An 18,440-nucleotide genomic window follows, 5' to 3' on the forward strand; every position below is an offset into this window, starting at 1 on the left:
CGTTAGTAATGCTTTTGATCTCATGACAGTGTTATTTATTGTTGGTCAGAAACATTCTTGGGAAAAGCAGTATTGATTACCCTACGCTGGAGTCTAAAACATTCGGGTCTTGTTGAATTGGTTGAGTTTCACTACTAGTAATAGTCAAAGTTATGTCCGTATTTCACAGTAGCTTCACCTGTTTTCCAACAATATGCACAAACTTTTGTGAAATATATAAGACAACAGGGCAAAGTTGGGGGTTTTGTGTTGTATTTTCACTTCAATTTAATTCAATTTTGTTGCTGAATTCACCAAAAAGTTGGAAAAAGTGAATTCCGGTGTTTTCTTGATGGTTTCCCCAAACGCAAACGAATGAAAGAGGGTGTCTTTGAACAAGACAACGACGGTTGAAAGGGTTGAGAAATTCAAAAGAGCGACAAATTGTAGGGATCGCGTCATGGGTGCGTGTTCTAAAGCGCTAGCATATCTTGGACAACGTGTATTTTCGAATATACCATGAGTTTCTACTTGAGTCTTCTGTAAACACTGAAAAAAAAAATTTAGACAGTCCACAAAATCAAAAGGGACCGTAATTTGACAAACAAGCATATACTAGTCTTTACGCCACTGCACTGCTTACACAGAATTATTTCACAGCAGTGATTCTCGAAAATTTGAAGTGAAAGAAATATAGAATTTAATTTTTCTTCTCTCTGAACCTCCTCCGTAAATTTAATATTCGAGCTTTCTCGATAGAGCTTTATAAATTCATTAGATTTTGAGTTATATAAGGACATATGAAATATTTTAACAATTCATCTACCCTAACATATAACAATTTTGCGAAATTTAATAAATTTTAAGTTTAACATCACTCTGTTTATCCATTTGATCTGTTTATTGCCAAAATAACAAAACAAACGATAGTAGATATCAAATTGAGAGCTTCGGAGGATCCTCATTAAGTAGATAATTAATAAAACCTTTGTTTTACTCCTATTTCTCACTTTCCTCGAAAATAAAGTTTTTTTTTGGAACTTCTAATACATTTTAGTTAGATCTTCTACTCGAGGCACTTTGTCGCAATTTTATATAAGCTCCATTTATTTGTAGTTCATCTGATATCTAAAGTTTATCCATAAGGCTTAACGGGCCCGAGTAAAAAATCTGAAAGCCAAAATCCCGAATTGTCAAAATACCAAAAAGCTAACATCGCAAATGGGTCAAAAGCCTGAAAACCCAAAATTTCCACTGGGCCAAAATCACAAACTTCAAAATCCCTAAATCCAAAATCCTGAATTCTTAAAAACGTCACTAACTAATCCAATATAATTTTGGCTTTCGGAATTTTTTTGCGTTTCGGGATCTCGGTTTTCAGGATTTTGATCCTTTTAGGACTTTGACGTTGTGGATTTTAGCTAACACCTGACACCTTGCTTAACTGGTTAAATTTCTTAAAAGTTGACTGTTTTTCTTAAATTCAGATTTTATATTATTTCGAAATGTTCTATAAAATTTGCCAAAATCACAGCAGTTGCTTATTGTTTAGAACTTTAGGATTACAAGATACTGTGACAAATCTCTAGTCTAAAAAATCATATTAACCATTCACCATTTCCTAAAAATATCGACAAATACTGGATAGAAAAATAACTGCGCTCTCTTTGCGTTCGAGCAGTAAAATAGTAGAAGAAATTGAAAAAAGAAGTAGAAGAAATTGCTAAGAATCTCACCTAATATTAAAAATATTGAAAAGTTAGGGTAAGATAGGGTAATTCATAACTATTTTGGAATTTTTAAGATTTTTTCACTGTTTCAGATGTTTAAAGAAAAAATGAAAACCACGAAGAAGTATAAGACTTTGCATTCGAGAGTACTTCTTCTTTATTTTTTCTTCTTTTTGCCATCTAAAATTGTTAAGTAATCTCAATGTTACAAATTATATATGATTCCAAATTACCCTACTTACCCTAAGACTCCTTTCAGAATAGAAAACATCTGTTGTCAAACTGAATTATTAAAAATTCACATGGTTTATAATTTTTTTTGCAATTTTGTTAAGTAAAAACTTTAATTTTGATTAAGAAAAACAATTTAGGTCAATAATTTATTTAATTCGACAAAAATGAGTTCTTAATTAAGATTAGTGAGGGCTGCAAGAGATCAGTGGATAGACTAGTGTCTCTTTCACTGTGGGTTTTACTCCGGGTTCAAGTCTGGATAGCTGTAGATTTTCAGCAGTCGTATGAGTACTGAATTCGTTCACTAAGTAAATGAAGTCTAAAATGAAACTAAAGAAAACAATGCTAGTGCTAAAACTCGCATGATGATTTCTCTGTTTCAATAATTCTAGGGGAAACTGGGGCAAAATTAGTCAGCAAATGATTTTATTCATTACGTACAATTCACAAAAAAATGTTAGTATTAAGTTTATAAATATTTTAAAGAATAGGAAGGGGGTGTTTAAGGTAAAGTGCCCTCAAGTCGACCGGTTCCTCAATTCGACCGGTAGAGTTATTTATTCAATTTATTTATTGAATTTGACAATTTTATAGAAATTCACCATCAAACATTCAAATATTGACCACCTGTCGACTCGGGGGCACTTTACCTTATTTCGAAAAAATTATGGTTTTTCAATATTCCTTCTAAGGCAAACTATGTAAATATTTATAACATCACAATATCTAATGCCATATGACCCAGTCTCCTCTATTCCGATCAAATTTTATTTTTCACTAAATAAATGTGGATTTTTTTCAAATCAAAATTTATTTTTGTTATTTGAAACACAAATAAATAAAGAAAAAAGTCACAAGTTTACAAAATTTTCAAAGTCGGTTTGTGTATGGGGATAGCTTTGTATTCAGGGAGTGACTTTACACCTTTACACGATGGACTAAAGACCATTCTTCAATGCATTTATGATTTTTAGGTCATCCTTAAATACTATAATTAAAGAAAATTTATGTCACTCGCATCTATGACAGCTTTTACTTTAAATTCCGTGTAGGAAGTTTTGAATTATTTTTTTTTATTTTTGTTTGTCCACCCTATTAACTCTTACGCACAGCGCACAATAACTTTTGTTTTGTAAACATGTTTTTGACATTTCTATGAGAGTGAATGAAACCTAGATCTAGTCATCTCGCTCACTCTCATAGGAAATTTTGAAAACATGTTTACAAACAAAAGTTATTGTGCGTTGTACATTATGCACAGCGCACAATAACTTTTGTTTTGTAAACATATTTTTGACATTTCAATGAGAGTGAATGAAACCTAGATCTAGTCATCTCGCTCACTCTCATAGGAAATTTTGAAAACATGTTTACAAACAAAAGTTATTGTGCGTTGTACATTATGCACAGCGCACAATAACTTTTGTTTGGAATTTTGTTTTCAAAATTTCCTATGAGAGTGAGCGAGATCACTAAATCTAGATTTCATTCACTCTCATTGAAATATCAAAACCATATTTACAAAACAAAAGTGATTATGCGTTGTGCTTTAAATATTAAATAATAAATAGACAAATATATAGGGGAGACTGGGGCACATGTAACCATTTTCGATAGATGCGAATTTGAGGTGATTTTCCAAGGACACCGTGATTTTTTGGAAAATATTTCTTAGCTCATGTTTTAACCTTGGGTATAGGCAATTCGTCGAGGGTAATGCGGATGCTGGAAAACAATTGAGTTTTCCATAAAAATAAAATTTGTGTCCCTGTGCATTTTTCTCTTTTCACAAAATACCTGGGGTAGAAGTAACCACTTTCTGGGGAGGATGTAAACACCTTTTTTCCCACCCTTGAAATTAACTTTGCACCACTCTCGATTATTTTAATTACTTAAGAGATATATAAAGACTGTATATTTTTCAAAAAATCACAACACTTTTTACAAAGAATAATTAAAATAGCAAAAAAACTAAAATCATGCATATCAAAGACATTTTTCAATGGATATTCCCCATATTTTGGCATCATGTGACTTTTTATTGAACACAGCGCCACCAATTTTTTTCGTAATCTATGAATTATAGATATTTCGCATGAAGGTCAATTTCCCGCTCTTTTACCTACTCATTTTGTGAAAGTCAAGTTGCCTGTTTACATCTACCCCAAATGCTGTTTTCTGACCAATTATTAATTCTTTTGAAAAAATGAGAATCTCAATTTGTCTAGTAAATCCATAAATATAATCCTAAAAGATGTAGGAAAGAACTGGTATTGCTACATTTCGATTATTTTACACAGTTTTTAATTTCCAGGTGGAAATCCAAATGACCAAAATAATCGAAATATCAACATTTTCGGGAAAAATAATTTTTATTTTTAAAGTATTAGGATTTTATTGACCAATTCTTCTGTGGACATACATCCCCATGGTATCTATGAATGCTTATGGGTTTTATCCTCTGGAGTCTTAAAATTAATGAAAAAAATCACAGTGTTTACAACTACCCCAGATTACTACTGCCCCAGTTCCCCCTATACAGAAAAAATAAAGATAATTTTAAGCCAATAGATTGAAAATCAGGAACAGTTAAACATGGAAATGGACTTGGCTCCTCCAAAACATCGCCTTTAGGAGTGGTAAAGAGTAAGGGGCCAAAGGTAATTTCCGTGTTTTACAGTTTTTGACAAACTCTTTATTAAATTTATTATTTTCAGCAGCATATAAAAAAAGAGAGGCAAAAGTATGTTCATTTATGTTTGATATTACAAATTTCAATTCTTCTATATTCGTTATGTTGTTTACTATTTAAATTATAACAGTTTTCTTTTGAAAATGTATCGCGTTAGCGATATATCGATTCATTATCCAAACTCCCCTACTATTCAAACCATCTTCTTCAGAAAAAAAATTTCACTTCACTGCTATAATAATATATTCAGAGAGGGTGAATAGGCACCCCTTGTACCGATTCGCACGTATCCCAATTTATCCGAGGGGTTGTACAATTTGGTCATAATCTCATTCACTCAAAAAAAGAGGGTGCTGCAAACCTATGGGTTTCTTTCTGTGGACAACTTTAACAATCTGTTCACACGAAATAACCAGTTTTTTTCTAAGAACAGAACAACTGTTCGGAATGGTACAAAGTTCTTCTGCTTTTGCTATCTCTATGAGCTTCTACAAGAAATATTACGAGCTTTTTGGGACTTTTAGTAAAACAAGATAGCAAGAAAATTGATTAAGACATGCAAGCATATAAAGGTTGTTGAACATGAAAATTCTGGAGGTCAACCTGGGTTTGTGTTAGAGTTTCGCAAGACATGTTTTTCCGCCAAGATAGTCATCTGTATTTCCGATGCGTATGGGAAATTCGATGGAAAACCTTCAGCTTTAATTGATATTCGGTGGCAAAGATAGAGACCATTTGTCTTTGTTATCACTGCGATAGGGACTTATCAGTTCCTTTGGCCCCACTATAAAGGCTCTTGCACTCCAAATGGGAGCCTTTAGTGTGTTCAAATTTGTGGTCTTACCGAGATTTTTCGATGCGTCCCCTATTTCTCGTTGTCATATTCATTGGTTTTGGACTAGGTGATAGCGCAAAGTTTACTCAATCGGATTATAAAGTGCTAAGTCTCTGTTTGTCTCTTCCAGGGGCTCCTCCATCCATCGAGAACTATGTAGTAAATGGATCAGATGCACTCGCTGCGGAATTTCCTTACATGGTATGTCACTCATTTGTTATTCCTTGACTTTTTCCAGGAAAATCACCCTCCCAGGACTAGGGACAAAACTTTCTCGGCGATTTCTTTACCGCAACTCAGAAATAATTCATACTTCATTTGTGAGTCAAAATGTGTGAGGCAAATTAAAACTTTTCTCTGGCAAATGTGAAAGTTTCCAAGTCACCAATGCGGCTATCGTTTTGGCGCTAATTGAACTAATTGCCTCAATTCCCGGGTCTTGTTGCGACTAACAGATAAGACCCTATCTCTGCGGAAAGATATGGGTATCGTTGTGATTTCTGACGTTTCCATTTATTATTTCAAAGGAAGTTTCAAATGAAGTACTCCAAGAAGTTCATCTTGGAATATTCAAAAAAAAGCATAATACATAAATAAACTTTTATTTAATAATAATCGTTTTGACTTAATAAGATGAGAGTTTAACATTTTGGAATATACAAAAGTTTTCAGATATTACGAATACGAATTAAAATTCCAGATTGATTTTATATTTGAATTTCAAATTAAAGAGCAGAGAAAGTAAATTGTGATGATTTTTCTTTTAAAATTTTCGATTATAATCCACGTCCGTAAACGGGAAAAGAAAGTTGGTACATTTCCTTTCTTCTTTTTATTCAAATTGTGATCTTGAAACAATTTTTCTCATAAGCATAAAATGATCAGACTTATTTTAGTTTTTCTCTTACAAATTATGGAGTTTAGTTTACGATGTAATATACATATTACTATTTTTATTATGCATTATCTCCTTCTCAACGATATAAAATATTATACGATTATATAGTAAGGTGGGGTAACTGGATCGTTTTCCGAGGAGTGCTACTTAAACGCTCGTTTTTGGACTGATGAAATTCTTTTTTACAAGGGTTGGCACTCCTTGTACATCGTCGGGCAGTGCGATCCTGGGTCGTCGTGTAGCTTTATGCCCTAGACACACTTACGACTTAAGCCGAGAGACGACTTAGTGGAAAATTATGGAAATGTAGTTTAACTATTATTTTTAACATAATTACGTTAAGCCGTCTTTCGGCTAATCCTCATGTCTGTCAAGGCCCTTATATTCTTTGATTTTGTTTCCTTTTGTCATAATGTACAAGAGTAAAGAATTCTGGCTCTAAAGTTAACGGCCGGTTACCATGTTACGCCAAGTTAGTAACCATATCTGAATAGCTTTTGGAGCTGTCCGTTATCAAGGAAAGTGCTAGATCTTCTGCACGCCATCTTTTTGCAACAACTTAACCATTGCCATAAATCCTTATCTACTGAAATCTAAGAAATATAGTTCAGAATGCCAAGACGAGGTCCCATCTTCCGTCAGTCTCTTATTGAAAACTTCTGAATGGAATCCAGGGCTCACCGTGTAGTGTAGAGGTGTAAGTAGGAAATGGGATAGAATTAACAAATGTTCTTCTAAACCCTTAAAGCCCCTTGAATGCTTGGTTAATTTGAGGAGAAATACACAATTCAATTGGTCATAAGCAGGTCTTAAGTCTTACAGAATGTACCCAGGAAGAAACAGGGAAGAAGTCTCCGCCCGATGATGAAGAAAATAATACATTAACATTATTCTTTTAATATACTTGGATTATACCTCAAGGTTTCCCTGAGAACCCGATCAGGATCACACACATGTGGTGCCACTATTATTGACTCCCGATGGCTCCTCACAGCTGCCCACTGCTTCCTGACGCGTAATCCCGATGACTACACTGTCCAGTACGGAACTCATGTGATCTCCAAGGATGGTGACTCGATCATGAAGATCCGTCGGATTATCTGTCACGAAGGCTATGATGACAACAACCAGTTCATCCACGATATTGCTCTCATTGAGCTGGAACAGCCACTTGAATTCGATGCTTTTGTAGAAGCTGTACGACTCCCCCAAGCCTTTTCCTACACTCATGGTGGACTCGAGGCTCAGCTGGTGGGATGGGGTATGAATGCGGTGAGTGTGAAATTTCAGCTCCATCCAATCACTTCTTGAGCAATTCACAATGACCCTCTCCAAACTACCACAGACGGTCGGTGGAGTCATACAAACCCATTTGCAGAAGGTGGACTTAGAGACGATGACCGATGACGAATGCAGAAAGCTCCACTTTGACAAGATTCACACCACAAATATCTGTGCAGGCGTAAAAGGGGGTGGCAAAGGCCAGTGTACCGTGAGTACTCCAATTGATTTATGGTCCATTGGCATAGTCCCCTACTCCATGTATACCATGGAAATAGCATTCAATTCTGAGATTCACCGGGAGTCATTAATAAGTGGTTGAGAGGATATTAAAGAATCATAAATTAATGTTTGTGTACTCAAGAATTCGGTTTTGATTAAATCTGTTGAAATCGTTTGAAATACTAAAAACCACTGTGTAAAAGCCATTTAAATTTGGTATAACTAGTAGAATAATAAGTACTAGAATAATATTAATTAGGTGATTAGATGCTTCATTGTAGAAATGGGCCCAGAAAGCTTATAACCCCCATAACTCAACTAGAATTGAATAGATAAACTCGTGAAAGAGTTAGTCGTGAATTTGGTACCAAAATAACTCTTCATTCTATAGTATATCTGATCCGATGCTTTGTCGTATTGCTAATTCAAAGCAAAAGAAAAGAATATTAATTCAGGTAAAAAAAAACCGAGATAGATCTCTTCGTGATTTATTTTTTCGCATGGCCTCATGGTGCTTATTGGTCCACTAGTAATTGAAGTGATTCATAAAGCATAGAGGCATTTTAAAATTAAAAATTGGTAAAGAAATGATCATTCCAGAGAGTTCTAGCATAAGTTACAAGTATAGGGAAATACAAAAAAAAAAAAAATAAATTCGAGAAAGTTAAGCTATTTACGGATATATAGGGTGTCCCATAAATTACGCAAGATTTAAATTTAATTAAATACACTTTTTTCTCAATTACGTTTTTTCTAAATTGGAAAACAAAGTACATAAGACAGAGTTTATGTATTAAATATCGCATCCAGTAATTAACCTTCATGGCTTTGCTGGCATATGAATCCTTTCGTCTAAGGTTTTTATTATCTTTTTGGACAAATGTGGCTAAATTTCGATAATTCATGGTTAAAAGTCCTTTTTTAATGCACACAGATGGATGTATGTCTGTTGAATTAGGTTTGTGACTTCGAATAACCGAATAAAAAAAATGTAATGGTCTAAAATTACATGATCTAATGGACCAATTCGGATCACCAATAGAGAAAATCACAATCATGAAATGTCTTATGCAGGAATTGCATTATTTCTTAGGCTATATGACATGTCACACTATCCTGCTAAATCCACATGTCCTCAGTATTAATGAATTCATAATTAAATAATTATTAATGAACAAATCCCTCGATGTAGGCTTCATAAACTCGGTTATCATGTTGCGATATCGAGCGTCAGTAACAGTAACGCTTAATCAGCTTTATTTTCGGATAATATACTGATACGATATTATTAATCATTTTTAGCCGTATTTAGCCCGCAAAATTAATTCAGTTCTGTGAATTTTTAAATTAGACTCTTCATAGTTGACGAAGTTAAGTCAATTTTCTGACCAATTCTCGAACCAAATTATTTAATTATTTTTTAAATATTTTTTTAAGAACAAAAAAGCGTTGGTCTGTCATTTAGTGATGGATTTTTAATAACCCTAATCTATAAACTGTCACGTAGTATTTTTATTATTCGTTGGGGACCTTTATTTCAGAAATGCCGCTCAATTTAAATCTTGCGTGATTTCTGGGACACCCTATATAACCGATTTCTTGCTGATTTCAAGACCTTTCCAAGAAATCCAAATTTAACCAAATCGGATGAAAAATAGGCTTTCTAGATTGGATAAACTATGACCTTAAAAAATTCAAAATGGCGATTTTTTTAGGTCATAGGTATGTTTGGACGAAATGTTCACGTGGACTACCTTCAAAATATATATCTAAAAATAAAACAAATCATAATATGAAAATAAATGTTTTGTTAAACGGACAAATGAATCTTGTACAAATTTTGCCAAAAGAGTGTTATTTACCAGTTTGACAAAACCTTTTCTTACATTTACATTATGAGAAAACAGTGAAAACACTTTTTTTGACAAACTTTCAACAAGATCCAGTTGTTCGCTGATTTGGCAAAGTTTTCCATATTTTGTATAGCAGAATATTCTTTTCACAAACTTTTCATGTTAATTTGACAAGACATCCTTTTCAGAGTAGGAACCGTTTTCGAAATAAATCAAAAAACATGATTTTGGAGGGAATGTAGGGGGTGGGGGGGAATAAAAAATCATAATAATGATACTTGGGCCGACTTATGGAAGGGGGGTTCCCCGAAGACCGTAAGTTCGTATCTCTTACCGTTTAATCCGAACTTTAAATTTAAACCGAAGTTCCTCATGAGTTTTTCCTCAATGGCTTATGCGATAATTTATATATTGGTTTGTCCTAAATTTACAATTTCTTTCAGGGTGATTCTGGCGGTCCTCTCCTCCTCAATGGCATTCAAGTCGGAATTGTGTCCTGGAGCGTTAAGCCATGCACCATTGCGCCCTATCCGGGAGTTTTCACTGAAGTTGCTTACTACATTGACTGGATACGTCAGCATAGTTGTCTAACGTTGGACGGAAATTAGCTCATGATACTCTCAACAAGATGCTTTGCCATCGAATCAAAGACTCAATTAGTTTTCAGAACTCACCTCCCTCAATTGCTGCTCACACCAAATCCAAATAGAATTAGATCGAGATGTGTTTGTATGACGATGAAGAAGAGAACAAAAAAAAAAACAAAACGAGAAAATATCTATCCAAGTGATTTTTCCAAATGTCTTCAGTACTATTTTGATCCAGAAAGCCCACAATTGCTTCCTTCCAAAATGTGATGGAATTCTCGAAGCTTCATCTGAGCATTAAATTGCATTTCTCCTACACATTCATGGGAAGAATTTTCTCCTTTGATTCAATGCTAAGGGAAATCGATGTCACGTCCTCAGTTTCACACACTGGGAAGAGCTTATAGCTGGGAGCATGTTTGCAATATAAATTGCAGCTTTCACTGTCTTTCCAAACCCTCGCATGGACTTTGGAGAGATTCAAGCTCTATTTGGCATAAATAACTCAATGCTGTGAACACATATGAACTATATTGTCCTGTCCTTTTCAAAATCAATCCCCATTCATCGAGTGCGTGAGATAATTGAGGTGGAAGAAAAGCTTTCAAAGCTCCACAACTTTTTGCTTTATTTGTAACAGTAAGAATGCAACCGATTGAGCTACGAAAGATTTGGAAAGGTGAGTGAGTACCTACTTTTGTAAAACTATTGTCATTCCATGATTTTTTTAAAATGTTTTTTTAAAATAAAACTTTAACGATTTGCAGGATTACAAAAAAGCGCTTAAGATGCTTATGAAAAATTAAAATTTAGAGAATAATAAAGAATTGATGTACAAACAATATTAAAATATAAAATAAAGTTTTATTTATTTATTTATATACGCATTTAGAAGTACTGATTCTGAAACAGTGCAATCTAAAAAGATATCTTTTTACCAATCACAATAAAGTTTTTATCATTTAAAGTCAAGTTCACTGGCTTTAAAATTGATTTTCAGTAATATTCTTATTTATATTCTTTTAAATTTAAATTAATGCCAATGGAATTGTTATCGTTTATAATACTTTGTTTCGAAAAACAATATAAGGCAGAGCTTCTTCTCGGGAGTTCAAGCAGCTCGCAAAGCCTGAGACGCTGTGCCATCTCTTTTTGATCTATTACAGTAGACTCTCTCAAATTCGGGCATATGGGACCGAAATGTCAGCCGAATTAGACAGAAATTCGGGCGACACACTTTTTGAAATGCAACGATTTTTATTAATCTGCATATACATATTGAGTTTACATACTCGTATTAATTGTAAATTTCATAAAAATTCCATAATAATGCAAAATCACATTAAAACTGAGACAAACCATGCCAAATTTGAGCATATTTGATTCATTTGATAATCATAATCAAACTTGAAAAATGACAACAAACTTTTTTCAAATGTAACCGCTGCCCGAATTAAAAAGTAGCCCGATCTTAAAAGAGCCGAATTTGCGAGAGTCTACTGTACCTAGAACAGAGGTGTGCAAGAACCGTTGAAACCAAATAAACGTCAAAATAAGTTTGCCCTGGTGGCCGTTTTGACCATTGACGTACATGTTTCATTTGACGTTTATTCGGTTTCAACGGTTCTTGCACGCCTCTGACCTAGAAGCTTATTTATGGGAAATAATTATTTTGAAATCTTAAAAACACATAAACTATTAATTGGGCCTAGATTCGATAAATTATACAAATGTCCAGAAAGGTGATTCTACATCAGAGGCGTGAAAGAACCGTTGAAACCGAAATAACGTCAAATGAAACACGTACGTCAATGGTCAAAACGCTACCAAAACAAACTTTTTTTGACGTTTATTCGGTTTCAACGGTTCTTCCACACCTCTGTTCTACATAGCCGAACTTCAAGAATTCTTCCTGATTATAAAACAAAATATTAGTTGGGCGTGATTTTTTTCACGGGTTTCACTAAAAGTTTAACTTCTCTTGGGATATATTTGCCAATCGATTGAGAGGACTGAGATAATATTTTATCAATAGTTTTTTTCATATGAAAACATTAAGAAGAAGAACAAGTTAAAATTAGTTGTGAACGATAGTTTTCCTTTTTAGCAAAGTTATTAAAAATATAAAGCTTTTAAAAAAATTTGAAACAATTATAATTTTAGATATTTATAGTTATACAGATATGTTTATTAGCATAAAATCTGAAATTCGAACCGTTCTCTCCCATTTTCACGCATTTATATTTAGTTTACATTAATGAATCTTATATTTTAAGTATAGCTTTATCTCTTTATTTTTCTACAGTGCGTCGTATATTCTTCAAGTTTTCCTCTCACATTATGGTTGTTTAAGCAATGGCTATAGTTACTTCTTCAAATACTTTTAAGTTTTCATTTCTCTTTCCTCAATAGCTTTCTTTGGCCTTCTGGGAAAACTTTAGCAGAACGGAGCTGTTAAAATAAATATTTGCAGAATAGCTGCTTAAAGGTGAATTCAATTAAAATAAGTCAGGTAAAGAAGTCTTTCTTAAGACTCTGCAAATCGTTATTTAAACTCGTCAAGGAATACCGGGAATACCCGATGGGACCAGTAATCATAACGTAATGCGTATTTAATGCTTACTAATAATATACTCTGTCTTTTCATTTAATATTAAATTTTGTTACTATTAATATGGTTCTTTGGAACTTTTTTGCGGTCTTTGTGTTCATCTGAAAATTCTGTAGAAGAGACCGATGTAAATTATCCAGAAAATGAAATTCTCTGTTTATTATATTTCCGAAATTATGCTCTCATTAAACCGGTGAATATTTCATTGACTAGATGAATGCGTAACAATGTGATTATTCCTTCTAAAACACAAACTAGAACATTACATCGCACTGGTATAATTTAGTTCCGGTTCCTTCTTTCATTGAACTTCAAAATAAAAATATTTAATAAAAGAATATAAAATAATCAACTTTTATGAAGAAGTCCTTTTCAATTTTTTTTTTTAAATTATCGATAGATAACTGATTATAAAAACAGAAATAGACACATAATACGCATTATTCTGAATAAACTTTTTACTATGGGTTGAACAGGTGTGATTAGAGTTTATCAAGTTAAATTTCAAGATTGAATTAACACTTTTCTAGGTTAATGGAATAAGAAATTTCTTCGGCTATCGTCGCTAAATCATCATCATTAGTGATTCAGATGTTTCCTAAAGAATGTGAGAGAAAATGTATTTGGAACTGTCGTGGATTTCCACTGTCGTCTAGAGATTGTATCACGTAATATATTAAAAAGTCCAATTTTTCTCTACGACAACAGATTTTAAGTTTTGTTGACAGGAAGTGGGTGGCATTTTTAACATAAAATATTCATTTTGATACACAGGAACTTTCCCTTTCGCAGTTTGCAAGTTGTCTCTGAGCTGAGAGGGGAAATAAAAATAAGAATTCAATTCTTTTTAGGAATAAAAATAAGTATTCAATAAATCGAAAGCATTACAGCTTAGTCACATTAAGTTTAATTAAACTGAATTCTACTCCAAATGTTATGTATCTTAAGGCCTCTACACATTGGGAGCAATTTTTGTCAAAAATTGCATTTTTGACAGAATTTTGACGTTTCTGCTTACAGCACTGCAACCAATTTCCTTCAAAAAAGCAATTTTTGAAGAAAAAAAGGCTCAATGTGTAGACACCTTTAGTGATTCCTTTTAATCGTTTGCCAAAGAAATTTGATGAGTACAGCCAGAGCACCATTTGTCTTTATAGAGATTTTTTTTTCAATTTTTTTCAATTTTTTCCAATTTTTTTTTCAATTTGATGATTTTCAGAGATAAAAATTATATTCAGTGAGTAAGTGTATGAAAGATAAAGAACAAAATTACTCATCTTGTATCTCCTCAATGTACTATGAAAAATATGCAATAAAAATTTCTCCTCTATAGCATTGATTTAGGCGTGCAGTACGCCGAAAGCTTTGGAAAACTGAGGAGTTTGACTCTGAATTGATCCCTTCTCACTGACGCTTCCGAAAAGGGCATTGGTGCCCTGAGTTCATCCTTTTATAGAGATACATTCAGTTTGAAAAATTTTTGAATTTCTAATAAGTATTTTTTTTTAAATAAAATTTTAGTCCAAAACTATATTTTTTTTAAATCATTTTCACAATGATTTTTGAAAGGTTTATGTATTTTTATAACTCCTTATTTATTGCAATCTGTATAAATATATTATATTTTATTTCTTTCGATGTGTCGGGTTTTTATTGACATTTTGTACATTGCTCAGTTTACAAATTTATTATTTAGATTATAATGTGTCTTGAAAAATGTCTATTCCGACATTTCAATTGTTTGCACCGGGCAGTACTCTAAAGCGGTCTTCAGACTAGAGGTTAAGTCCAGTTCCCGAAGGTCTAAAAATACTAAATATCAACCAAATTTATTAATTTTTCAGAATCTAATAGATCATTTACCCTTAATTATCCAATACTAAGTTTATTTTTCCCAAAAAAATCTTGAGTGATAAGAAATTAAAGCAGTTAAGCTTTATGGCAGAGGTGTGCAAGAAACCGTTGAAACCGAATTAACGTTTAATGAAACATGTACGTCAATGGTCAAAACGCTACTATAACAAACTTATTTTGACGTTAATTCGGTTTCAACGGTTTCTTGCACACCTCTGCCTTATGGCTAAGCCTTAAGTCTGAAGCTAGTATAAGTCACAACAGTGACAGTCGAGCCGAGGGTCACACCGCCCATGAGCCGAACACTCTTACCAATTACACCACGGACCCATCCCCTGTATAAACATTTAGAAATTGTTTTGATTAATATGACAGAATGCCATGAGGGGAATTAAGCCCAATGGCTTATTCAATATTATAATTTTGTACATAGTATAGTCCCCAGAAAAGATATCCAAGCCATTGTGAGGAGGCGTCGACCTAGAGGCAGACCTATGACAAGATGGCTGAATCAAATTCAGAATCTTGCCTTGGAGCGCCTTGGGATCGAACCTTAGCATCTTCCTGAAGTGGCGGAGGATCGACAAACGTGGGCTGCTAAATTGGATGTCATGCGCCCGCGACCCCAATAGGGATAAGCAGTTGAAAATGTTGATGATGATTATAAAGTATGGGTACTTAGTATGAATTTTACTCAAAACATAAAAAATAAAATGTATCGTATATGCTATATCACAGCTAGTTATATCATAGACTTGGGATACCCGATCGCTGGAACCTGGTGGTGGCACGGGGGCCCAATAAATCCCTTGCCAGGCTATTAGTATAAACCATCAATCTATGTCCATAGGTTTCCCTGAACCTACAAATCTCCTCCTGTACTGTAGGTAACTGAAGATTGTGTCTGATAAAGTCGGGAACATATCAGGGGGCGATGACTAAGATACGCAGAACTTTGTTCTGGAATCTTTGGATGATTTCGGTGTTCCAGTAAGATACATAGCCCCATAGCCGAATGCCATAAGTCCAGATGGGCTTTAGCATGGCTTTGTACAGTATTACATTCGAGAAGTTTTGCGGACTTTTTGTTCAATGTTAATTATATTTATGCACAGAGAATCGTCAATCAGAGCAAGTGACACTCAAATCATCCAGTTTTTTCTCAGTGGAGATAGGAAAAACTCCTCCCTCCACCCAGAATTGAACAGGAGACCTCTCGTTAACTTGACGAGTGCTCTACCAACTGAGGTATTAGTGGCCGAATACTCTGCTTGAGTTGCTACACGACCTTAACCAATTGCATTGTGCACTGCAATCGGTTACTTTCGGGATTGCGAGACTTGAAAACGGTATGGTCAGGGGCCCATCAAGCCTAATAAAAATTGAAGATATTTTTCACTTTTCCTTGTAAAAATTTTGCAGTTATTGCATCGCAACTTAAACAAATTTCCTCGTAGTTCTTGTATTATTTCGCCGAATATTATGAAATATCTATTTTTAGATAGCTTTTAATGCGCGATTTCGAAATATATTAAACTGATAAGTCAATTCTCTTTAGGAAAAAACTTGCCAATAGTTTTCAGTGCCTCTATGCAAAAACGTATGGAAAAATGAAATGTCGAGAGGCCCCTGGTATGGTGTTTCCAATTCGAGCCGGCAGTTCATGATGTCCATGAATTTTGGTTTATTGTGAGAATTTGTGTTCTTGAGAATTTTTGTTCAATGTTAAAAAAAAGTTCAAGAAAAAGATTTACCCTTTTCATTTGTATCTCTCATCTGCATATTTTTACAAATCTGTCTAAAATATCGATCAGAAGTTGTCTATCGCTCAAATAAAATTACAAATATTATATGCTGGCTTATAAATAATGTAACGTGAAAGGTAAAATTCCTTCACTACCTTCTATTCCAATACGCACAGCTATACCTTTTCCCTGACCTATCCAGACCTACCCTTGTACTTGTCAGAGGGTTTCTAAGAAGCTCTGAGAAGTACCATCGAGAGTGGGTGAAAAAAATCTGAAGGGAGTTTAATCGTCCATGGGGAGCAACAGAATTGTGACATTAATGAATACTCCCAGAAAATTGGAAGGTCCTTCGAGAGGGTGTGATGGGAAAATTACCCTTAGTTGTGCCCACAGAAAATTCCCACAGAGCCATGTGGTTGACTCTGACAGGCTGGAGGGAGGATGAAGTGGAAAAAAGTATGGCCCAACAACTCTCAAAGTCCCAGAACGACCACGTCAGTTGAAAAGGGAATTAGGGAAAGTTGGAATTTTATTATTATTTCTGTGACAGTGAGAAAATTCACTTTCTCCTCCTCAGCATCAAAAAAAAAAGCTCGCAGACATGGCAGGAAAAATTTTAAAAGGGCTTGATTTTATTTTTCACTCCATGATTCTTGTACACGCGTTTCACATTTCCATTTTAGACATATTCACCAAGCACATTATCTCACAATCCTTCCACCCTGTTCTTTTTTTCTGAAGGAGTGTGGGGAAAAAGCACCCTTTTCTGTGGAAATACACCCTATTGAAAGCTCTGCTAAAGTGCCTCCAGGAACTCTTTAGCAGACGTGGTGATTGAAAGAGCTAGGTTAAAAGCTCCGAAGCAAGATGGACTAGAAAATGAATTGCGAAAAATATTGAAAATGTCAATGGACAAATTGACTGCTGGAATGTCAGGAAGGGATGCGACAAATCCCGGTTTGGAGATTTTTTTCGTGTAAAAAAATTCTTCTCCTCCTGTAAGAATTCATTCTGAAGAGAGAGATAACGAGCCAAGCAAGGTGAAAATTGCAGACTAAACCGGGAATTCTTCTGAATTTTTTTTTTTAGAATTTCCACCTCCATTAAGACGAACACATTCCATATAATCTATGTACAAAAATTTCAATGTTTGAGAAATTTCAGCAATTTTTACAAAATACTCTATACAAATGCCCCAAGTGCCTGAGAGAAAAGCGAAAAATAAATTATTTTTTGATTGAACGCTGTATAGGGGAATGTGGACATGGTTCGCACAGAGTGAACCTTCAAACGATGCGAATTTTCTCTTTGTTTGCAAAAAGTTGGTTTACCATTTCTCATCTCGTCTTGTGAGGTTAATAATCAACTATCATATGGTTAAGATGTGACGATATAGCCCTTTTTGCAAACAAAGAGAAAATTCGCATCATTTGAAGATTCACTCTGCGCGTACCATGCCTACATTCCCCTATGGGTATATTATACAGTGTCTAATTTGAAATTTAACTGCACATGGCATAATAAATTTCATTTAATTTGAGAGTAAATTTGCTATTATTCGCTCTTTTATGAATACACATGAATCTAAATTGAAAAGTGTCTATCACGATTTTCTTTCTCCATTAAACTCGTACTTAAATTTACTTATGAGTTGTCTGCTTTTATTGTGTCAATTTAAATTTTATTTTCAAATGGAGATTTTGGGTTAAAAATTTGTTGAAAAAATTACTACAGTGCTAAATGACACACATATTTTAACATTATCAATGCACCTAATTTGTTTTTATTAATAATTAAACTATAAATGTTTTGATATCATGTAAATATCTTCATAACTGCACCATAATAGGTGACGTTTATTTATAAATCTAGAGTAAACTTTTATGTTTAATATCCAACTAAATCGAAAATTTTGA

General features: G+C 33.9%; 1 protein-coding gene across 1 annotated transcript; it reads left to right on the top strand.

The window, feature by feature from the left end:
• The first annotated feature begins 5,460 nt into the window (after nucleotides 1-5,460).
• On the top strand, nucleotides 5,461-10,499 carry LOC129802586 (trypsin-like). The gene is made up of 5 exons (XM_055848525.1): nucleotides 5,461-5,537; nucleotides 5,601-5,671; nucleotides 7,290-7,640; nucleotides 7,714-7,860; nucleotides 10,168-10,499. The coding sequence occupies exons 1-5, from the start codon at nucleotides 5,492-5,494 to the stop codon at nucleotides 10,330-10,332; spliced, it is 780 nt and encodes a 259-aa protein (XP_055704500.1). The 5' UTR covers nucleotides 5,461-5,491; the 3' UTR covers nucleotides 10,333-10,499.
• Nucleotides 10,500-18,440: the final 7,941 nt, after the last annotated feature.

Source organism: Phlebotomus papatasi, chromosome 2, assembly GCF_024763615.1.
Source record: "Phlebotomus papatasi isolate M1 chromosome 2, Ppap_2.1, whole genome shotgun sequence".
In the NCBI taxonomy this organism is placed as follows: domain Eukaryota; kingdom Metazoa; phylum Arthropoda; class Insecta; order Diptera; family Psychodidae; genus Phlebotomus; species Phlebotomus papatasi.